Source organism: Pelobates fuscus, chromosome 3 (genome assembly GCF_036172605.1).
Source record: "Pelobates fuscus isolate aPelFus1 chromosome 3, aPelFus1.pri, whole genome shotgun sequence".
NCBI classification, from domain to species: domain Eukaryota; kingdom Metazoa; phylum Chordata; class Amphibia; order Anura; family Pelobatidae; genus Pelobates; species Pelobates fuscus.
The window spans coordinates 343,709,758-343,734,377 of record NC_086319.1 but is presented as its reverse complement, the minus strand read 5'-3'; the positions used below and the strand labels follow the sequence as shown (position 1 = coordinate 343,734,377).

The 24,620-nt window shown below is 41.5% G+C and overlaps 1 protein-coding gene across 2 annotated transcripts in view; it reads left to right on the top strand.

Moving 5' to 3' along the window:
- THSD4 (thrombospondin type 1 domain containing 4) overlaps positions 1-24,620 on the top strand; it is a 694,237-nt gene that overhangs the window by 630,616 nt on the left and 39,001 nt on the right. For both annotated transcript variants that reach the window (XM_063449121.1, XM_063449122.1), the window contains one exon: positions 14,557-14,732. In XM_063449121.1, coding sequence (XP_063305191.1) covers positions 14,557-14,732 — 176 coding nt within the window. The remainder of the gene's footprint in view (positions 1-14,556; positions 14,733-24,620) is intronic.

Sequence of the window (24,620 nt, the reverse complement as noted above, 5' to 3'; positions counted from 1 at the left end):
CACACACACACTGCACCCCTAACACTCACAGCACACACACACACTGCACCCCTGACACTCACAGCACACACACACTGCACCCCTAACACTCACAGAGCACACACACACACACACACACACACACACACTGCACCCCTGACACTCACAGCACCCTCACTCACACACACTGCACCCCTGACACTCACAGCTTCCTCACATGCACACACTGCACCCTCACACACTACTTCCTCACACGCACATAGCACCCTGATGCAAACACAGCACCCGCTCACATACAGCACACACACACTGCACCCATCACACACACAGCACCCTTACCCACATAGCACCCTCACGCAAACACAGCACTCATCACTCACACACACACACACTACACCCCTCACACACACTGCACTCCTCTCGCACACACACTACACCCCTTACACACACCCTCACACACACTGCACAATATGCTTTCCTAGCATTTTTGTCTCCTGGTATCCCAACTATGGAGACACCAGAGACAAATTTCAAGCAAACACAGTGCAAGCATGTTATTAAATTTGCTTGTGCTGTGCATAACAAATACAGGGCCTTTTTCTCATGCCAGAGCTCTTCAGCAGAGCTCTGCGCATCGTCTACCCTGGAAGAGCATTGAACCAACATGCTCACTTTGTGATGGGGCGTGCTTGTCATTGGGGATGACAAATCACACCCTATCTGGCCCCGCCCCCTTTTTAGTGGGCCGCTGTAATTAAAAAATGCCCGGGCTGAATTTTCTTCCCAGTCCGGCCCTGCTGACTATCGACGTCTTCTTCCTGCTGTTCCCCCTGCAAACTGCATTGTAACAGACAGTGTATGCCGGTATATCAGCATCCAGTGCCTCTAGCAGTGAGAGGAGGTGCCATTGTAATTAAGCAGACAGATGCATGAAAAAATAAATAAAACTGTAGCCTGCCATCATCTCCGTTTTGCCTTCCTAGACTTAGGGAGTTGTTGTTTATAGCTCCATTATATGATATCTATTCTATTCTTGGATACTTTGTGAACCCCTATTTGCAATATATACATGTTTCCCTTATTAGAATATGTAGTCCTTCTCTCTCCCTTTTATTTCTCCCTCTTCTTTTTTCTTAATTTAATGGAGGTTTGAAGAGTCCTGGTGAGTAACAAGGAGAGATAGTAAGGTAGGCAGCCTTTGGTACTCCAGACAGTGGCGTACACACCGGGGTCGCAGGGGTCGCGGCTGCGACCGGGCCCGGCCCACCAGGGGGCCCGGCCGCCCTGCGACCCAGGTATGTACCCACAGGGCCAGCCTCTTCTGCTGGGGGGCCCAGGAGCCGGCCACCTCCGGGCCCCCCGAGGCTGGCCCTGCTGTCACCCGGCTGGTCCTGCGGGCGCGCGAGGGAGCACTGTCCCCTGGGTGCTCCCTCTTCAGCTCCCTCGCGCACCGCACTGAAACCGGAGCCGGAAGATGACGTCATCTTCCGGCTCCAGCATCAGTACGCGGCGCGCGAGGGAGCTGAAGAGGGAGCACCCAGGGGACAGTGCTCCCTCGCGCGCCCGCAGGACCAGCCAGCCAGCCGGGTGACACCACTGGACCCCAGGGAATCCCCTCAGCTCTCCCACAGGTAAGGAGGCTGGGGGGGATTAAATAAAAAAAAAAAACGTTTGAGTGTGTGTGTTAGTGTTAGAGTGTGTGTGTTAGTGAGTGTGTGTGTGTTAGTGAGTGTGTGTGTTAGTGAGTGTGTGTGTTAGTGAGTGTGTGTGTTAGTGAGTGTGTGTGTTAGTGAGTGTGTGTGTTAGTGAGTGTGTTAGTGTTAGTGAGTGTGTTAGTGTAAGTGAGTGTGTGTGTTAGTGAGTGTGTTAGTGTTAGTGAGTGTGTTAGTGAGTTTGTTAGTGTTAGTGAGTGTGTGTGTTAGTGAGTGTGTGAGTGTTAGTGAGTGTGTGTGTTAGTGAGTGTTAGTGAGTGTGTGTTAGTGAGTGTTAGTGAGTGTGTGTTAGTGAGTGTTAGTGAGTGTGTGTTAGTGTTAGTGAGTGTGTGTTAGTGAGTGTGTTAGTGAGTGTGTGTGTTAGTGAGTGTGTGTGTGTGTTAGTGAGTGTGTTAGTGTTAGTGAGTGTGTGTGTTAGTGTGTGTGTCTGTTACTGAGTATGTTTGTGTGCGTCTGTCACTGAGTGTGTGTCTGTCAGTAAATGTGTGCGTCTGTTCATGAGAGTGTGTGTGTGTGTGTCTTAAGCACTTACCTTTCTCCAGCGCCGGACTCCCTTAACGCTGGGGATCTCTCCGTCCCCATCCGCCTCTCAGCTCCGAATGCACATGCGTGGCAAGAGCCACGCGTGCATTCAAACCGCCCATAAGAAAGCATTACTCAATGCTTTCCTATGGACGTTCAGCGTCTTCTCACCGTGATTTTCACAGTGAGAATCGCAGAAAATCCTCTAGCGGCTGTCAATGAGACAGCCACTAGAGGCTGGATTAACCCTCAGTGAAACATAGTAGTTTCTCTGAAACTGCTATGTTTTCAGCTGCAGGGTTAAAACTAGAGAGACCTGGCACCCAGACCACTTCATTGAGCTGATGTGATCTGGGTGTCTGTAGTGGTCCTTTAAGTGTATGTGTTTATGCATGCACTGGCATACATACCGCGGTCGCACGGGTCGCAGCCCTGCGACCAGGTGCCCGCCGCCATGTGTTGCGGCCCCAGCCTGCGCAGAGTAAGCACTCGCGCGGGGGGTTGGGGGGCCCCGGATCAGTTTTCGCACCGGGGCCCCATGGGTTGTGTGTACGCCACTGACTCCAGATGTTGTGGACTATATCTCCCCTGAATCGTTGCCAGCATTATTCAAGAGCAATATGGGAGATGTCTATCCCTGAGATAGATCCTCGATAGCCCGAGGCTTATGAAATATGCTCAGTGCTCCCATTGAAAACAAACAGTTCATACTAAACACTGGACAATTGTTTACATTTTTTATTTTATCTGCATTTTTAAGGGTGTATATGTGATCTTTAAATGTGCGGCAAACTCATGCCTGGTGTATCTATTGGCTTTCATAGGGTCTTAATTTGCCAAGGGGATCAGACTGCTGTTAGTTCATACCTATATAGGGCTTGATAGAGAAGTCTACGATTAACCTTATGGCTTTCTACTGCCAGTCACAAATTAATTTAATACAAATTATAACTTTTATGAGAATAACTGTCCAGGGCCTAATGCTCACAGCTAAGTGGCTTACATCCTGACTAAATGATTGGATAAAGTATGTTTTATGCATCAGCCCTTCTGGACCTATAGTTGGATGATTTGAACGTTCAGGCTTGTAAAGTCATCTAATCATTGAAATTGACTTGCTTACCTTTTAAGCAATTACCGTAATTTTTAAATGGGTGACATTTTTTGCAGCTCTTGTTTTGATTAGCTTTATCTTCACTAATCATTCCAAAGGATTTGAAGCCATGGGAAGTTCTTACATCTTGCTTGCAGACAATTAATTTTTAATCGTATTGTTTACTTTTAAACTCTGTTAAAAATGTTTATATGATACAGATCTGTCTGTTGGCTTTGACCGCACTTGGCAGGTCTCAGAATGATGTATGCTTTAAGGGCTGTTGCTTTGATGTTCTGACTTGCAAATTTGTTAGCTTCAACAAAACACAGACAACAGGGTAATAGAACAGACGACCGTTTTGAAAGCTGAAATGTTTATACTTATTATTCAATTTATTTTAATTAAAAATCCTAAAGATGAAATTGATTAGTAATGCGTGTTAACAAATTATTCCAGTTAAAGATAAAGACATTCTAAAAGCTACAATATGCATATTGCTGAATAGTTGGGATACACAAATACTCTGAAACATGCCCAATGGGACAAAACAGTCTATGGAAGATCCTTACAAGATGTTGGGACCCCGATCTCATTCACAGAAATACACTGAGTAGCTGAAGGATGTGTGCATGAAATGGGTAAAAACGTGTTAGCAGAAGCTGATGTATATTTTCTGATTTCATTTTAATTTCACTATAGCCTCTGAGTTTTTTATAGCAGAGGATTTGTTGAGAGAGGGACTGCTGGGATATAGCCCTGAATGGAATACTGAAACACACCAGGACTAAAATTTGGATGTTTTTTTTTTTTTTTTATTCAACCCAATTCTCCAGTTCATCATCAATGAAGTTCTGATACTCTGAAATTGCGAGCCATGTAGGAACATCAGTGCTGAGGAGTGTAAAATGTCTGCAGCACTGATTACCTTCCTACATGCATTGCATTGTGTGCCCTCAAAAGCAAAACATGTTTGGGGGGGGGGTGAGGGGAGAGCACTAGGAGGGAGCATTTCATGTTCCTGCCTTCCATTATGTAGCCAGCCTCTGATAAGCAGCCAGCCAGCCTGTGATAAGCAGGTATGGACTGACTTCTACAGGCAGTTTGGTCGCAAAGAGCCCAGGGCAGTGAGGGGCCTGCCAACGATTCTGCAGGCCATTTCGGGAGACCAACACATCTCTCTAACTGGGTCTGCACCATGTCATGTCACGTAGTTGCCATCTCTTATACAATTAAATGACTCGGCTGTATGAGATGGAAATAGGTGCGGATAGGATGTTACGTTTTGTAAGGGTAAGGAACACTTTTAGAGAAATAGGTGGATTGAGAGAAACAAGTAGAGTCGAAGAGAAGGCTCAGTAACCTATAATATTAATACTTAATATAATATATATTAATCAAATTTACACACATACACGCAATGACACACCCACAAAGACAATTCTGCATTCACACACACAGTAATGTATGTCAAATACACACCTGTGTTTACACGTACTTTTATCCTTTCACATACATTCTGGCATTCATATACAGACACTCTCCGCAGAAATGCACATCAAAGTTTACACCCAGTACTCTCATACACACAATCCATACAAAACCGCCCTGTAATTAGACACACACCAATGAATAATCATTCCTCTTTTTTTTCGATACTCATGCACTCACTGCTTCATTCGTCCCAGTAAATACTGCAATAGTGTAGTGAGGGAACAAGGAACGGATACTTCTCTGGAAATTCTAGTTTTGCTTTCAGCAACTCGTTCATAACTCCTTTTACGTTTCAATAACTGGTTCCTAAAAACCCTATGTTAATTCACTGTGGTACATAGCGTTGGGTTTAATGTGTGGTTTAGGTTGGGCTCACGTTAGTATATGTGGAGCCATGAAATTTACCCTTGGGCTGAAGCCCCTTATCTCTCTGCCACCTAGCAATGCTCCTGTTTTATAGATTATATCTGTTCTTACTCAGCTGGGGAAATGCTGGTTTATTGCATGTGATAGACCTTGTTTTCAACCGCAGTAAAACTGCAGGTTGAACCCTTGATATCTTGAATAGTCTGCTTGTAAAATAGTGAAGCAGGCTGTAAATTAATAACCTTTTGTTCTAGCTAATAACATCAATAATTGCCATTGTCAATCTTTTTACTTACATTTGACATAGAATTATATTCTCATTTTTCGGAGATTCCATATTGGCCTATTTCTCCTTAAACGTTGCATTACTTAATTTTTTAGAATATACGTGCCATTTCATAAAACCATTCACTTTACTATGATGAACACACGAAAATGCACCTCTCATCCCAATGATGGTCATAGCAAGGGTTTCTGGGGATTGTAGTGCATTTAGCAACTTTCTACAGTGCATATGACAATGTAAAAGAAAAAGAAAAACTGGAGATAGAGCCAGAGGCACTTATAGATCTAAATTAACTAAGTAAATAAAAACCCCTAAAAAAATTTAAATTCAAATATTCACCTTAGTTTAACTAACTGTAACCTGTGTCTAAAGTGTGAGTACTTTGAATGTACTTGTGTCATGTGAATAGGTAGCCTGATTTCATTATTTCATTAAATCAGGGCCATTTAAAACGTGTCCCATTAGCTGCATGTGGCCCGCTATGGGATTTTGGCGGAACAACGATTTTGGCCATGTTTGGTGAGGCAATGCGGCCCTTTAACAGTGCGACCATTGGTCTATATGAAGCCCCATGCAGGGAGAAAGTGAGTAAAATGCACCCATTGCCAGCTTACCAACAAGCCGCAAGGGAGAAGGGAGGACCAGAGAACCAGAGAGACCCTGGAGTCAGGACCTGACTCCCATCAGACCCATACAGATGCCACTAGACCCCTAGGAAGTCACTTGCCTGCACCAAAAATGTATGGAAGCAGTGGGTGGCTAAAAGTTTGTAAATTGTATTTTTGTGTGTGTATATGTGTATGTGTTATCTGTGCGTATATATGATATTTGTGTGTATATGTGTTATCTGTGTGTGTGTGATTTACACGTTGTGCAGCACTGACTCACGAAGCACCTCTACTGGCCAGGTGAGTGACTGTCACTAGAGGTGTCACTAGGCAGCAATGTAAACACTGCCTTTTCTCTGTGACGGCAGTGTTTACAGCAAATACCCTGCAGAGACAAGCCATACTAAGCTGTAGTTGTTCTGGTGACAATAGTGTTCCTTTAATGCGGCCCTTGGATTACCTAAAATAAAAATTACATCAGTTTAGCTCCTTTCATACAATAGTTGATACGAATTACCTGTTTTACTTGTTGCTTCACTTCCATGGTTGGAATTATAAATTACAAAATGTAAAAGTGTTGCAAAGTTAAAAATAATATACAATCAAGGATTTCCTCAGTCTCAGCCAGACGCTGTGCCCTGGATGTCTGCTCACTTCGGACGGCTGGGACATGTCATTTTTAAAAAATGTTTTAGAAATCTATTTCACAGAGCACAGTTTTGGCATAAATGTATAATTCCATTCTGTATAAAGTCTGTAAATGTGAGTAAAGGTGTTGCGTCTTAAAATTAGTCTATCTGGCCCATTTAATCCTTTTAAACCATTAATTCAAATATTATTGTTTATTTTATTTTTCTTTGCCATAAAAATAGTTGAACTGAAGAAGAAAAACATTTCTTAAGAATTAAGCACATTTAAACTTCATCCAGCTATAATTCCAATGCTCTACATTTAATTATTTTTGTGTTCAGCGCACATTCTGTTTTTGATATTAATTCTGTTATACTGTCCTTAAATGAACACTATAGTGAATAGGAATACAAGCCTGTATAGTGTACCCTGCCCCTAACTTAAATTTAACTTAACCCCTTAAGGACCAAACTTCTGGAATAAAAGGGAATCATGACGTGTCACACACGTCATGTGCCCTTAAGGGGTTAAAGCCCTCTTTTTTTTTTGTATTGCCTCTTTGCAGTGCCGAGGCTCCTTAAGTGCTGTCTAGGTGTCATCCTCCCACAATGTCACAACAATTGGGGGGCCTATAGTATATGTGCAGCGAGCGTCCTTGATGGATTCTAGCTTCCCGATTGGAAGCACTGAATCAGAGCTTTCCTATGGGGATTATGAAGACAGTAGATGTCCTCCTGCAAAGTGTGAGGACGTCCAGGTTCATTTGATGGAATAAAACTCAGTTAGGGGCCTGGAAGCACCTTTAGTAGCTGTCTGGAGGTTAGCCACTAGAGGTGGAGTAAACCCTGCAATGTAATTATTGCGTTTTTTCAAAAAGGGGACAGCGGCACTTCACCCAGACCACTACAATAAGATGAAGTGTTCGGGTGACTATAGTGTCCCTTTAAACTTTTGAGTGTCAGCAAAGAGGAGTCATTTTTCTCTCTTAACTGGCACTCCTTGATTAAAAATGGTAATGAAAATAATTAAAACGACATCATTTTCCCTTATATCCAAAATGAACATTATTTATTTATTAAAAAAAAAACATAAAAAAACGTGGGCACTATAAAGGTGCCGCTTTACCTTTTTATCTTTCTGTTTGTTCACATTTCAAATACAAGACTAGTTTTAATTATAGCGCCTTTTATCGCTTGTTTTTTTGTGATAGATTATTTATTTATTTCCTAACAATGACCTGGATTTGATATTTTTGGATAAACATTTCATATGCTCACAATCTGTTATTGGGCCATTAAAGTCGCCTTTAAAGTCTATTGGAATTTTTGTAGATTCACGATTTGGAGAGTTTTTCTAACAGATTCTAATAATTGTTTAAAAGCTTACAAACATAATAAATGAAGGACATATTTTGTAGGATTAAAACTTATTTTTGGGAATGCACAGATCCACCAGGTTATTCACTAAAGTGAGAATTGATGGGAATTCAAAGTGAATTTTAAATGTAAGGCCAAAATAGCAAAACTGAACACAGAATTGACATAGTAAAACATCCCTTCCTGGTACTGTGTATGTGTATTTATTGTGTTATCAATTTTGCTAGTTAAACTTTAATTACAATGCTAATTTGTCTGTATAGCGAGGAATTGTTAGTTGTCATTGCTTGTACACTGTATCAAGTCAGGAGCCGTGTTTGTGGTTCATTCCGCTTACGCTCAAATACTTAGAAATATTTTTGGGAAATGGATTACTTGTTAGAAAAGTATTTCAAAGTCCTTTTAAAATCCTTTGGTGTTGAATTTGCTAAGTTTTCTATAGTCTCATTAAATTGTTGCTAACTGTTTTTTAGCAAGATCGTGACCGCCAGTGTGTTCACTGTAGGAGTGTTCAATGTAAAGTCTTGAAAAGTTGTGGAACTGTGGGACTGCAATCCTTTTGACATTGTTAATGGTTCATCCACACTCTTTAAGTGTCAATAATGATCAATTATGAGATTGGAATCTATCTAAATGTGAGAAAAAAAGTTATTTTTCTCTTTCATCCTTCTTTCTATTTTCCTCTTTTTTCTTCCATTTTCTGTATAATCAATGATGGGAACATCTGCCATACTTTTACTGTTCCATTAATATTGTAGGAGACTATCATTATTTTATTGTTTATCGATTTGCTTGTTATAATACTTGGCTATACAGTTGTTCTTGTTTTACATATGGGATATGTTTATATTAAAGTCATATAGCAAATTTTATATAGTATGTACTGTAAAAAAAAGTTGTCAAAAAAATATAAATGGATATACTCTACAAGATCATTTAAGTAAGCATTGTTTATATACACCAACACATAAGTCAAAATATACACTCATCTACATGTTCTTTATTTAACCAATAGTCATAAGAAGTATTCTAAAATCTTGATTTTAAACAGGAAAGAGTTGTTTATGGAATATATGAATAATATTGTGTCTGCCTCATTGTAGAATAAATATATTTAAAATAATATGTATACATATTTGTAAGTGCATTTATCACTCTGATACATATATAAATTAACAATTCCAGTTGCGGAACTAATGTAGAGAGGTCCCTGGTGCAAGAACGATTTTTGGGCCCCCCTTTGAGTAGATCTCCATCTGTCTTACAACTCGAACGATGCTATGCCAGCAGGGGATCTACCATTTGCCCATCCTTGCAGAGTTGTATTTGTGAACAGTGTTTGTGTGTTTGAATGTAAGCATGTTTTTATATACAGTATATGTGTGCCTACAGGGGTGTCTTTGTATGTACTTCTGCCATTGGAATACAGTGGTGTACTTGTGTGTAGTGTTTGCGTTTGAATGCAGATACGTGCACACTGACACACATGCAGTCTGACACGCAGATGCACAAACACTGATATGTATACACGCATACACACTGACAGGCAGATGCGCACACACTGACATGTATACACATACACAGATGCACACCCATAAATATTAACACACCGATACACATATATATATACACACTGACATATACAAACATAGACACAAACATTGTATCCGCTAAATACCTGCTAAGACAACTTCCTCCTTCCATCCTAGACAGGGCCGGTGCTAGGATTTTTAGTTACACAGGCGAAGATGCATTTTGGCGCCCCCAACCCTCATTAAAAAAAATAAATGCATCTTCACCTGTGTGTCTTTCCTCCCAAGCCACAGGCACACAGGCATAATTTTTCAGTCACACAGTCAAAGTCATACAGGTACACTGTCATACAAAGACAGAAATAATCATTCAGAGACATACAGACACATACAAGCAGAGATATACATGCATACAGAGACATATGCAGGCATATAAAGACATACATGCATACAGAGGCATACCGTCATACAGACACGTACATACAGACAGGCATACAGAAACATACATACAAAGACATTCAGGCACATACATACAGACATACAGGCATAAAGAAACATACATACAGAGACATACAGGCATGCAGACACATACATAAATACATACAGAGGCATACCGTCATACAGACACATACAGAGGCATACCGTCATACAGACACATACATACATACAAAGACATACAGGCATACAGAGACACACACATACGTACATACAGAGACATAAAGGCATACAGTTACATACATGCATACAGAGACATATATACAGACATTCAGAGACAAACATACATCCAGTTACATACATGCATACAGAGACATACAGAAACATACGTACAAGACATACAGACACATACATACATACAGAGGCATACCGTCATACAGATACATACATACAGACAGGCTTACAGAAAAATACATACTCACACACACAAACTCACAGACACATACTCGAACACACACACACACACACACACACTGACAGACACACATACACACACACACACACTGACAGACACACATACACACACACACACACTGACAGACACACACACTCACTCACACACACACATACTCGAACACACACACACATACTCGAACACACACACACTGACAGACACACACACTCACACTCACATGCACACACACAGACACACAGTAATTAATTATCTAAATTAAATGTAAATTTCCCACCCAGCCTCCCTACCTGGAGTGCTGGCGTGGGTCTCTCATTGGTGGTCCAGTGGGGCTGCTGGGAGGCATGCGGCTGCAGTTGATTAGGAGGAGGCGGCGAGGGAGCTCTCTGATCTCTCTGACCGGCTCCCTCGCAGGCTGTTTTCTGATGCCGCGGGAGCCGGAATATGACGTCATATTCCGGCTCCCGCGGCATCAGCAAAAGGCGCGAGAGGGAGCCGGTCAGAGAGATCAGAGAGCTCCCTCGCCGCCTCCTCCTAATCAACTGCAGCCGCACGCCTCCCAGCAGCTCCGGGGATCCAGGAGGTGACCAGGCAGGAGGGAGCACTTCCCTCCTGCCGGTCACTGGAATTTTGCGCCCCCAGAGCCGGTGCGCCCTAAGGCGGCCGCCTGTGCCGCCTTATGGACGCGCCGGCCCTGATCCTAGATATGAAGATTTCATCATGGATGCTTGTAAAAAAGTGTGGATTGTTATCTTCAGTTTATCCATTTTGTAGACGAAACCCTGGTAAAACCCACATTGTGTTCACCACAGAGTCATCTATTTGTGTGCAAGACCTTTTGCGTTAAAACCTTGGAATCAGAAACCAACCAACGGCTTGAGGGCCTTAGATAAGCAGTCTTGCCTAAAATGTGTAGGAGGCCCCCGTGTGGATAACCATTAACAGCGATTTTTTTTCTAGTCCATTAAAATGTTTGAAAAGTAAGATTTTTTTTTTACTGCTACAAGTTGTTATTCCATATTCTCACTGGAATATAATGTTTTGTCACATTTGACATATACTAATCCCAGGGCAGGATTTTGGTTTAATTTGACATTCATAGCTTAAATATGGCCTCTCGGTGTGTAGAGGAAATAAGTACAATATTATTTCTTAAATTAAATGAACTAACCGACCACAATCTTCTGTATTCTGCAATTTTATCTGAGAAACTAATACCAGACATCCGAATTCTTGGAGAGATCCGGACTGACCTGATGAAGGCCTCTTTAATCCACTAGAAGATTTAACAGCATCAAGATAATTATAACTAAGAAAATATGGTCATTTTTATGTTGTTCTGTTAATAAATCCTCTAGGGGGCGCTAATGCATGTAGCAAAGCAGCACTGTAGGTAGCCACGACATGCATATCAGAGAACAAATAGCCATAAATCATTCAGAGAGTACCCTTTGTGTTTGTGATATTTTACTTGACGTTAGGAATAAGTAATATTCATACACAATAGCTCTGGAAGACAATGTACGACTCCTATTGATATTCTATGACTAGTTTTCAAGCATCATGACTAGTTCTGGTATTTAATGAGTCTATTATTATGTGTGGTTAATACACAATGTGTAAGTCACACTGCAAGGTGTTCCTCTGTGCCAGGTTCTACTTTAGATTTGTATGTTTTTCTCCACTTTATCCAACTTTGATTAACAATAAATATCAGACTTGTAATAGATTATTTTCTGGCTACATTGTACCCAGGGGTATCCTGATGATATCACAGTTTGTGATCCCTAGCATATAGCTGGTCCTTGGTAGCCTTAAGGTTTCTTAGTTACATGGAATTGTAACGGTCTTTGAACTACAGTTCTACATCCTTTACTTTCAGATACCCATAGACAGCTATACATAAGAATAGGCACAACAGACATCCAGCTGTAGAAAATAAGACATTTGGACCTTCCTTTTGGCCATATCTGCTCTACATAATATTTTTAAAGTCCACTCTATATTATGTTTCCTGATATATTTCATTATGTTAGTAACTTCTGTCTTCACTTAGTCACAGAATCAATTCATATTTCATCCAGCTAAAGGTTAAACTAAATAACTTAAAGGCTGTTTTATATATGTATATATATATATATATATATATATAGTTCAAGTACAGATAACATTCCATCTGATTATTGAGCATGTTTGACTCTGTACACCCCTACTGTTTTTTTTAACGAGTAGAGAATTATATTTTTGAATATGATGCTTAAAGACCAGGTTGTTACGATGACGTGGATTGCCTCTTATCCTTAAGGGGTGAAATTCATAGTTGAACCAAGAATAACACGTATGCGTCACTTGCCAACAATGCACAAATACTTCAAAGCGTCCTCCCTCAGACACTTTTTAGGCTATTTATGCCATTTCAAATTAGATAGCATATTGACCCAAACTACATAGACAGATCTAATATAAAATACCAGGCTAGCCCCAATGGCATTTAACTAAAACATTTTTTCCTGAAATGTTGATTTTCAGAAACAGATGAGGTACGGGACATGTTAGTGCTGTATAAAAACAAAAAATACAGTATGTATTACAAATTACAAGATACGAATACATTTTGAAATAATCTTTTGAGAAAAGAAGCTCTATAAATTTAAGTTCGAAATAGTGTGCAGCGATGCTTATACTGCAGGGTTAAATATGCCTCTAGTGGCTGTCTACGTTACAGCCACTAGAGGCATTTCTGCTGTGAGAACCAAGTCAATCTCTGTTCTCACAGCTAGCCTCCAATAGGAGCAGACCACTGCCACACATGAGCTTTTATTCCCCAATGCTCCTATATTGACTCTAGTAAAATGCTTGTGATAGTGGTGGTGCCATGACTGATAAAGTGTTGGTTTCCGGTGTCAAGAACTCTGGAACCAGACACGCTGATATAACACAGACACAGAAAGTGTTGTACCAGTCCTTAGAGTGGCCGGGTTGAGCACACAGAGAGAAGTCAGTACACAAGCCAAAGTCAGGGGAAACCAGAGAGACAGAATAATCGATAAGACAAGCCGAGGTCAGGGGTTAGAGAGAGCAGGATAAACAATGAGACAAGCCAAAATTTCGGTAACCAGACAATCAGCCAAATGAACAGAGAATACGCGCTATTGGGCTATCAAAAGACCACAACAGGGCAACAAGAAACGGAAGAGGTGAGTTTAAATATGCTTAGGGAGTTTCTGATTGGCTAGCTTCCAATCAGAATTAACTTTTACACGTGGAAGGTATTTGGTACTCCCACTGTAAGTAGTGACATCATCAACGAGCGCCGAGTCAGGTAGCTCGCTCGGGCGCTTATCTAAGCGTCATAATCACCTCTGGTGGATTTGAAAATAGCCGTGAGCGGCGCAGAGGCATGGGAAACCGCCATGAGTGGCAGCACAGAGAAGTCGCCACGAGCGGGCGCGGGTTTCAGAAGCCGATACTCGCGGCGAGAGGTTAGCTGAGGGTACTGCGAGTGGCACGCGGCCAATTGAAGCTGCCGCGAGCGGGATCCTGACATCTGAATTGTGTTTTAAAAAAAAAAAAAAAAAAAAGGATAAACAGTGTTATATGCTAATGTGTGAATTACCAGAATTACAATGCGCATTTCAAATGTTTGTCAGAAGTGCACATTAGTGAATAAATATACGCGGTTCAGGAATACAGAAAGCATGATGTAGTGGTTATGGTGCTTGAGTGTTTATTTTGATATCTATTTTAATAAATGTTTTAAGTGTGTAACGTTTTTACAAAGTCTTAATCGTACACTTGATTTATCTGATTTGTTTTTACTAATAGCATTTATTTGAATATTCCTATTTTCCGCAATTCTTAATTGATTGAATAATCACATGTGTATATTTGTACATTGTACATTTTTATTAGGCTCACATACCTACCTGACATTTGTTGTAGTATTGACACTTCAGCCTATCGATCAAATACAGATTTTTATTTGCAGAAGCATTATATAGAATTTAAAATCATATACTTTACTGTACGTTGTTTTTTTTTGTTTTTTTAGCGCTTCGAAGTCGGTCAGGCAGATCGATCATCAATGGAAACTGGGCCATCGACAGGCCCGGTAAATATGAAGGAGGTGGGACAATGTTTGTTTATAAGCGGCCAAATGAAATTTCGAGCACTGCTGGGGAGTCATTTTTAGCTGAAGGCCCAACAAATGAAGCACTTGATGTTTATGTAAGTACCAACGACATTTAAAGTGATTCTAATGATATTAAAAGTACTCTCTGACTCGTACTTGACACTTTATAATTTTTCAACACTACATATATAATTAAAAACACAAAATAAGAAAAGATATAAAAAGATATATATATCGACTTCCGAATGTACCTATTTTCAGTTTTTGTACGATATTGCGTCTGCTTCTTCTACTTCTCAAAATGAATAACATTTCAGTGATGAACAAGAAAACTCCAGTAAAATGTGTTATGTCACTTGCACACATGAACCTGTAAATAGTAATTTCATTCAGTGAAAAAACTCCATAAAACACACGGCTAGTAGGCGCTTCCATTATGGTCTATGAGAATTACACAGTGAGGTAATTCCCTGAATATAAATGCTAAATAAGCACACTGTAATTAGAGGTAAAGGCAAGCCAGCATGATACCGAGATCCAACGACATCTATAAATACCAACTAATGAGCTTCATAAAATAAACTGACATGCAATTATTATATCAGAAATACATCACACTCAATGAATCCGAAATATTTAAGGCAAGTGACTAATGCAGGAAATGTAAAATCTTACCTTCATTGGTCGATAAAATATTGCAACCTTCTGGGATATTTAGAGTTAATTACGAAAATAACCCACTGTACCCCGTTTATTTAAGAAAACATGCATGCAATTATTTTACTACATATAGGTTATATATTTTTTGACTCCGCTTTTCAGATGATTTAATATTATTGGATAAACTTTTTTAAATGATTTAATATTAAAAAACAAAACTTTTTATTTAGATTTTTTTTATATATTTTTTTTTATACATGATCTATTTTTGCTATTTTACTATGTTGAAAAAATATATATCCAAAATTATACCCCAAAATTGAAAAAAGGATATTCAAATGTATTAAATTGAGGCCATAATCATATAAAATATAAAAAAAAATATAGCAACAAATAATAGAAAATACCAATAACCATCAGCAAGTGGTACCTTTGTTATGATTTGAGGGCCAATATATTCTCAGACGATCCCCAAATTTTAAGCATTATTTCTCTCTTTCTCTCTCTCTCTCTCTCTCTACCTCTGTTTTTTTTTTTTTTTTTGTCTTTAAAAAGGAATACAGTGGATTATTTATAAATCATATTCTGATTATTAGTTCTGTTCATAGTCACAAATAATCTTGTGTGTGTTGTAGTAGTTATATATACAGTTACCTCGAAATGTTAGCCCGATATTAATGGTAGCCCAAGAAATGAAGAATTGGTATTTTGGCAGGATAAACCCAAACAAATATGATTATGCCATGAATGTTACAGATCAGCAAAGCAATATCAAACACAAGCTCTGCATTAAATAAACTTCAAAGATACATCACCAGGAAGTGGATTTGTTAAATACAAACCATTTTCTGGAAATCTGTTTGTAAACAGGACTATACATAGGACATGTAGCATTTAGACTGGAAGAAATGAGATTTAGGCTAAGGCAAAATAAATAGTTTTTTATACAGTAAGGACAATAAGGATGTGTAATTATCTGCCTGAAGAGGTGGTTTTATCAGAGTATATATAGATGTTAAACTAGCAATTGAATGAGTTCTTGCAAAAACATAATATTTAGGGATATCATTTTTATATGACTGCCATTTTGAGGTCAAGAAGGATTTTCTTCCTAGTTTGTTGCAAAATTGAAAGCGCTTTAAACGGATATCAAATGCCAATAATTTTAATGTGCAGTTATCCATAAAGTGTTTGAAAGATTTTTAAAAAATCATACTGTAGAAATGTTACCATTAAATCTATGGATATGGGGGGGAAACAATTCACTGTCCAGGACTAAAATATTTTACTTGGGTTTTGAGTGTTTTCTGTTATATATCTTCCATCAGTTATACATAAGACATATGTCTGAAAAATGTTATTACACATGTGTAATAAAATACTCTTAAAAGTCATATGCTATACTTAAAAAATATTTCCTATCACATGATTAATAACGAAAGGAAATAAAATACATTCTCTGCTCTGTTGTTTGCCAAATATAATGAACTTTTGCAGACTATGTCTCAAAGACCCGTTTTAATAATTTAATTAGGCTATTAATCAACCACCTTTTCAACTCTGTCCACCCCTGTTGCTTTCTCAGTCAAGTCTCTTTCTGACATATAAAGAATCCATCTTTTCATATTCAGAACAGATCTTTTCATTATTTGGCACCGAGTCACTGAGGACTTCATGCTGAATTGTCAGAAACCTTCCAAAGTACTTATGATTTTACAAAGGAAGGTTACCTAAGAATATTCTGCACTTGCCAGCAATGTCTCTTGATCCTTAAACAGTTATCTCTGCCACCATAAACACTGCTAGGGTACAAAGAAAGTTCACTCTTATTCCATTAGTTAACCATTTAAGAAACAGGGAAAATATATAATAATGTTGCAATCCACCTTTTTTACTTCTTTTTTGCCACTGCATTTACTAAGGGCCATTAGGCTGAAAGCGATCTTTATTGGCCCTTGGTGATTAACTCCTAAGGATCAATGACACATTAGAGAATCATTGCAAACAGGTCCTTCAAAAATGCTGTGCCAGATTGAAATTGCCTGTTTAGTGCTTTGATGCCTCCCTACTGCTAAATGAGGGCACTATATTGCTGTTATGGAATGACATGACCATTGAATCTTTAAGGGTTAAAACAAGTCTCGGACTTTTGCAATAGTTTTTTTGATTTGCCCTGTGGCAAAAATAATACATTAATTAACATACATAGTCATAATTGACATTTCGAAATAAAATCTGCCTAGGTAACTAAATAAATAGAATTTGTATCCCAGGACATACTTTACTGGTAAACATGAAATTCATATTGGTTATAATATATTTTGATTATGATACTATTATTGGTAGTAGCTATTATTATATAGAGCCACTCTTCAGGGTAACTCATGAATATTTTACTGAGCTCAGCCTTGCCATATATATTTTATTGTAATTATATATATTAATAATTTTGTAAAATTATGTACAGAGCGTGGGCAGGATGCCTGGATTTATGAGAATACTCTAATGTTTAATTATATGCACATTGTTTGGTCAGATAAGCTGTGTTTCCAACCAAAAAGGATTTAAGATGGCCACCCCCATGGAGTAAGGCTAAGCCCGGGGATTCACTGAATAGATGACTTTGCTTATATTTATGCATCCAAGGATAATAAACATAGAGGTTAAAAACATGTAATGTTTTATTTTAAGTAATAGGAAATAATAATAAAATAGAGACAGTTGTCCTTTAGCTTAATTTCTTCACATTACATCAAAATGTGATGATCTAACCTTTTACTCCTATTGTATCAAACACCCATTCTTCTATCACAATACCCTTATTTTATTTGCATGCTGTGATGGGCTCTTACGTGGGAAAGTTTTGTGCTACTTTTTGCTTTTTAGAACAAAAATTGCTAGCCCTGTTTTCAATCTACATTTTCCATGATGGACAGCCTTAATATTATGGGACTTGTCATCCAGAAACACCTTTTAATGCCATTATTAACCATCCTGTCCATGTTGTATTTATCAAGGCCAAACATGTGCTGTTTTGGGCGTTAATGCTATTAAAGGAACACGATAAGGTCAGGACCACAAACATGTATTCCTGATCCGATAGTGTTAAAGTCAACATCTAAATCCCCCTTGCCTCCCTAAATATAGTAACATCTTGCTTTTATTCAAGACTGCAGCTGCTGCCTCTGCCCCTGAACTGCCTGCTTTTCTGACATCATCAGAAGTGATTATGTGAGCCACTCACAATGCTTTCCAATAGGATTGGCTGATATTGTCAAGGAGGCAGATCAGGGGCAGAGCCAGCACAAGTCAAACACAGCCCTAGCCAATCAGTATCTCCTCCTATAGATCCATTGAATCAATGCATCTCTGTGAGGAAAGTTCAGTGTCTGCATGCAGTGGGAGGAGACACTGAATGGCAGTGCTACTCACTGTGCAACACTGCCCCAGGAAGCGCCTCTAACAGCCATCTGAGGAGTGGCCAGTGAAGTTATCACTAGGCTGTAATGTAAACTCTGCATTTTCTCTGAAAAGACCGTGTTTACAGCAAAAAGCCTGAAATTAATGATTCTACTCACCAGAACAAATGCAATAAGCAGTAGTTGTTCTTGTGACTATAGTGTCCCTTTAACCCCTTAAGGACCAAACTTCTGGAATAAAAGGGAATCATGACATGTCACACATGTCATGTGTCCTTAAGGGGTTAATGCTGAGATACAATCCATTGATTTCCATGGTGCTTGCTCTTTCTCTCTGTGTTAGAATTAGAATACCTGTTGTTGCCTCAATAAAACCACCAAAACATTATTCAGACTAGTTCCCGAGCCCCTGCACACTCTAACTGGTGTAACCCGAATTGTATATTGTTGTGTCCCCGTCAAGTTATATGTAAAGGGCTGAAGTCATGTCACTGCCAGTAAGTATCATATGAGTGGATATGAATTTCTCTCACTTCAGATTGAATCATAAGAAACATTATGAAATAGAGCAAATAAAGTATGTTACACCGATCTAAAAGTGACCTTGATGGAGATATTGGTTTGAGAACCGAATAGACTCCCTACTGGCCCCATTGTCTTGATCTTTAAAGGGAAACTACCACATCTCTAAAAATTACACTGTTGAATAAACTACTGAAAATAGCCTATATCTTGTGTTGATTACTTTCTGTTAAATATTTATAAAAATTTGCAATTGACATTACAATCCAGTTCATCCATTTATGTCATCACTGCTTCGGTTAGGTGGCTGGTGATTCTATTGGCTGAGAAAAAAAAAAAAGTCTGTTCTATAAAGTGAAAGTATGCATTAAAGTAATAAATAATAGAATACAGGTTTGAGTACATTTACCTCCTGAAGGGGGGTAGGGGGGTAGGGGGGGAGGGAGGTGGAGGAGAGGGTAACCCCTAGTGAATAAATTCACTAATAATAACAATAATAATCTGACGTGTCAGGAGCATTAGGACATCATATATTGTATCCTTAGGAGTGGGAGCCCATTTAGAGCTAACCTAAGATAAAAAGAAGGGATAAATAGTAGTCCATAAAAGGTGGAAATCTACCCTAGGGTGAAAGAAACATGAATAAAACTTAACACTTAATTAAATTATAAAAATGCAGTACACAAAAAATATCACTCAGAAACAAAACACACTATATACAATATAAAACCAAATAGAGACCACACTGGACAAGAGAGAACCCGAAGTGAGGGGATTATCATCTAAAGAGTGCCTAGCGGAACTGGTAGGACTCCCTACAAGGCACTGTACTGTAGCCAGTACCTACTGTGTCAGGTATGGTAATGTAAATACATTAGTCTACTGGGTCTCTAAATAAAAGGGGGGCATCTTCCAAATTGAACACTCGCCTATTAGCATAAGCCCTAGTGCAAATAAATAAATGCTAGGGCAAAGGCTACTGACCTAAAGGATAATCCCCAATGAACCCCGACTGATAAGGTAGCCTTGTTGAGGAAATAATGTTGTAACTTACTAATGTAGTGTGCTGTTAACACACATATAGACAAGGTACACTATACTGTAACTAAAAAATTTAAATAAACAACACCGGAGTTGGCTAAGGTGCCTGGTAGCGTGCTGGATACATTGATATAGAAAAGGGTGGAAAGCCCTATAATAAAGCTGTGCATTTGAGGGCACTCCTTAAGCCAAAGCCTGAGTCCCTGCACTTGGGTAGAATGATATCACCTCCCTCGACGTTCCTAATACAATAGCCGAAGTGAAGTTGAATTTTATAGTATAATCTGCTACATCGGGTGATCGGATCCATTCAGATAAACACTCTGTTACCTAAGGTAGACTAAGACTGGTCGCTATAGTTGAGGCTTAGTTTAAAGTATGACCATTCATATTAGAAATGTAGATCAAAGCATACTGCTGATTCGGTGGCTGGGAATAGCATCTGTCAGTACCCCTGATGTGCATTTATCTGTTGTGCATTAAAGTATAATTATCTGGTAAAACAGAATAGGAGAACACATAATTTTGTATTAATTTAGATTCCATTTCTCTTTTAAAAAACATTACAGAATTGGTGTCTAACCTTGATCTTTCAGGTTGCCCTGTATTTGCCATCCAATGGTTGAGGGGACAAGGTTTGGCTAGACCAGGCATAGGCAACCTTCGGCACTCCAGATGTTTCGGACTACACCTCCCATGATGCTTTGACAGCATTATGGGTGTAAGAGCATTATGGGGGATGTAGTCCACAACATCTGTGGTATGGGGGATGTAGTCCACAAAGTTCTGAAGGTTGCCTATGCCTGGGCTAGACCTATTCTTTAAAATCATTGATTATAACTAAACCTATAACACTGCAGTGGTTATTGTTTTGCAGACATTTTATGACCCTCCATCCAGGCATACTTCTCTATTAAGCCATTTTTAATTTTTTTCCCTTGACTGATCGCAGTATACTGTATGGGATTTCTTATTGACTATACTAACCATTCATGTAAAGGATGAGATATCAAATATGGATTGGCTGCAGTACAGAGATTTAGTACAGAGCTGTATGGAGAAAAAAATGCATATTGCCTGGCAATTTACTTTTAGATTTCAGTCAGGGCCGGTGCAAGGATTTTTGGCTACACAGGCGAAGATGAATTTTGCCGCCCCCCCCCCCCCCCCCAATAAGATGTATCTTTAGCGGTGTCTCATATCCAGCCTTTTGAAATCCCCATGTAGTGTATTGTACCCCCTTTTAGTGTGTCTTACACCCACTTGTATGTCTCTTACAACCCCCATGTGTATCTCCTCCCCCCCCCCAGCCCCTTTGTGTGTCTTTCTTTCCCACAGCCCTTTTCTGTGGGTCTCTCCCCTCAGCCTGTTTTTTGTGTGTCCCTCTTCCCCTCAGGCTCCTTTGTGTAACTTTTCCCTCCCAAGTCATATAGACATAGATATATAGCTACACACACATACAGGCACACAATCAAACAAACACAGCCATACAGGCAAACAGTCATACAATCAACACATACAGGTACACAGACATACAGTCATACAGACACACACACAGAGACATGCAGACACTGGCATATAGATAAATAAAGACACATTTATACAAACACAGACATACAGAGACATGAAGATGCAGGCATACAGAGACATACAGAACAAGGCATACAAGATACATACAGGCATGCAGATACATACTTACACAGGCATGCAGGGACATATATACACAGACAGTCACACAAAGATATACAGAACAAGGCATACAGAGACATATGGATACGGTCATACAGAGACATACAGACACAGGCATACAGTGACATTCAGAAACGCACGGACACAGTCATAGAGACATACAGACACAGACATAGACCGACATAGTCATACAGAGACATGTAGACAGGTATACAGAGCAGGGGCAGATCCAGAACCTAATCTTTGGGGGGGGGGGGGGGGGGGTAGTGAGTTTCAGTGGGGTAATAGGAGCTCTAATTGAGGAGTTAGGGGCTGTAGTAGGGGGACAGGGGCTGTAGTTGAGAGTTAGGGGCTGTAATTGGGGGCTTAGGAAATGTAGTGGGGAATTGGGGCTGTAGTAGGGGGTTAGGGACTGAAGTAGGTTGATGGCTGCAAGTGGGAACAGGGGCTGTAGTGTGGGGGATATGGGCAGCAATTGGGGCAGAGGGGCTGTAGTGGGGGTAAGGACTGTAAGTAAGGGAATAGGGGCTGTACTGGAGTTATGGGGTGTAAAAGGGAGTGGAAGGGATGTGAAGTAAGGGAGTTAGAGGCTGTAGAAGGGAGTATAGGGGCTGTGGTGGGAGCAAAGGAGCAAAGGGGCAATGTGGTTGGAAACGGGCAGTATGGTGGGAAACAGGGGCAGTAGAGGGGGACACAGGGGCAGTATGGTGTGGGCACAGGCTGTAACGAGGGACACTGAGGCAATAAAGTGGTGTCACAGGGACAGTATGGTAGGGGGTAAATGGGAAGTAGAGGGGGGACAGGGGCTGTTGAGGCGGGTAGAGGAAGTAGAGGGGGGAGACAGGGGCAGTAGAGGCGTGTGAAAGGGGGCAGAGGCAGGGGCTGTAGAGGGAAATAGAGGAGGCACACGGGATAAAGAGGGGGGCACAAAAGCAATAGAGGGGGGCATGGGCAGTATAGTGGGGACAGGGGCTGTAGAGGGGGGCATGGGCTGTATAGGGGGCACATGGGCAGTATGGTGGGGCAGAGGCTTTAGAGGGAAAGAGGGGCTGTAGAGGGGGCAGGGGCAGTATGGTGGGGCAGGGGCTATAGAGGGACATAGAGGGGTGGGGGCTATAGAGGGGCTGTAAAGGGGGCAGAGGTAGTATGGTGGGGAAGTTTGGAGGGGCAGGGGCTGTAGAGGGGGCAGTGGCAGTATGGTGGGGCAGGGGCTATAGAGGTAGCAGGGGTAGTATGGTGGGGCAGGGGCTAAAGAGGGGCTGTAAAGGGGGCAGAGGTAGTATGGTGGGGAAGTTTGGAGGGGCAGGGGCTGTAGAGGGGGCAGTGGCAGTATGGTGGGGGCAGGGGCTATAGAGGTAGCAGGGGTAGTATGGTGGGGCAGGGGCTAAAGAGGGGCTGTAAAGGGGGCAGAGGTAGTATGGTGGGGAAGTTTGGAGGGGCAGGGGCTGTAGAGGGGGCAGTGGCAGTATGGTGGGGGCAGGGGCTATAGAGGTAGCAGGGGTAGTATGGTGGGGGCAGGGGCTATAGAGGTGGCAGGGGGAGTATGGTGGGGGCAGGGGCTATAGAGGTGGCAGGGGGAGTATGGTGGGGGCAGGGGCTATAGAGGTGGCAGGGGGAGTATGGTGGGGCAGGGGGAGTATGGTGGGGGCAGGGGGAGTATGGTGGGGGCAGGGGCCGTATGGTGGGGGCAGGGGCCGTATGGTGGGGGCAGGGGCCGTATGGTGGGGGCAGGGGCCGTATGGTGGGGGCAGGGGCCATATGGTGGGGCGGGGGCAGGGGCCGTATGGTGGGGCAGGGATAGTATAGTAGGCGAAGTATAGTGGGGGCAGGGGGAGTATGGTGGGGGCAGGGATAGTATGGTGGGGGCAGGGGGAGTATGGTGGGGGCAGGGGGAGTATGGTGGGGCAGGGGGAGTATGGTGGGGCAGTATGGTGGGGCAGGGGGAGTATGGTGGGGCAGGGGGAGTGTGGTGGGGCAGTATGGTGGGGCAGGGGGAGTATGGTGGGGGCAGGGGGAGTATGGTGGGGGCAGGGACCGTATGGTGGGGGCAGGGGCCGTATGGTGGGGGCAGGGGCCGTATGGTGGGGGCAGGGGCCGTATAGTGGGGGCAGGGGCCGTATAGTGGGGGCAGGGGGAGTATGGTGGGGGCAGGGGGAGTATGGTGGGGGTAGGGGCCGTATGGTGGGGGCAGGGATAGTATAGTGGGGGCAGGGGGAGTATAGTGGGGGCAGGGGCTGTAGAAAGGGGCTGAAAAAAAAAACGTTTTGATTTAAAAAAAAAAAAAAAAATGCTTCTTCCCCACCCCCTTCCCCTCCTAGAAGCTTACCTTGGGCCAGGGAGGGAGAACCTTTCAACTGGTGGTCGGCTGGGAGGCTGGAGCTGCAGTCAGGACCGCTGGGGAGTCTGGGAGCAGAAGTCCCGCCCCCTTCTGACATCATCAGAGGAGGACGGCTGACTTCACTGCCCTGCTCCTGCTGTGTGCTGGCTGCAGGGAGAGAGGTGAGATTACAAATCCGAGTCTCCAGCCAGAGGCAGGAGATTCGGATTTTTGCGCCCCCCTCCTCTGGCGCCCTAAGGCGGCCGCCTGTGCCGCCTTATGGACGCGCCGGCCCTGATTTCAGTATCTGAGGTCATAGAACATGAACATGATTT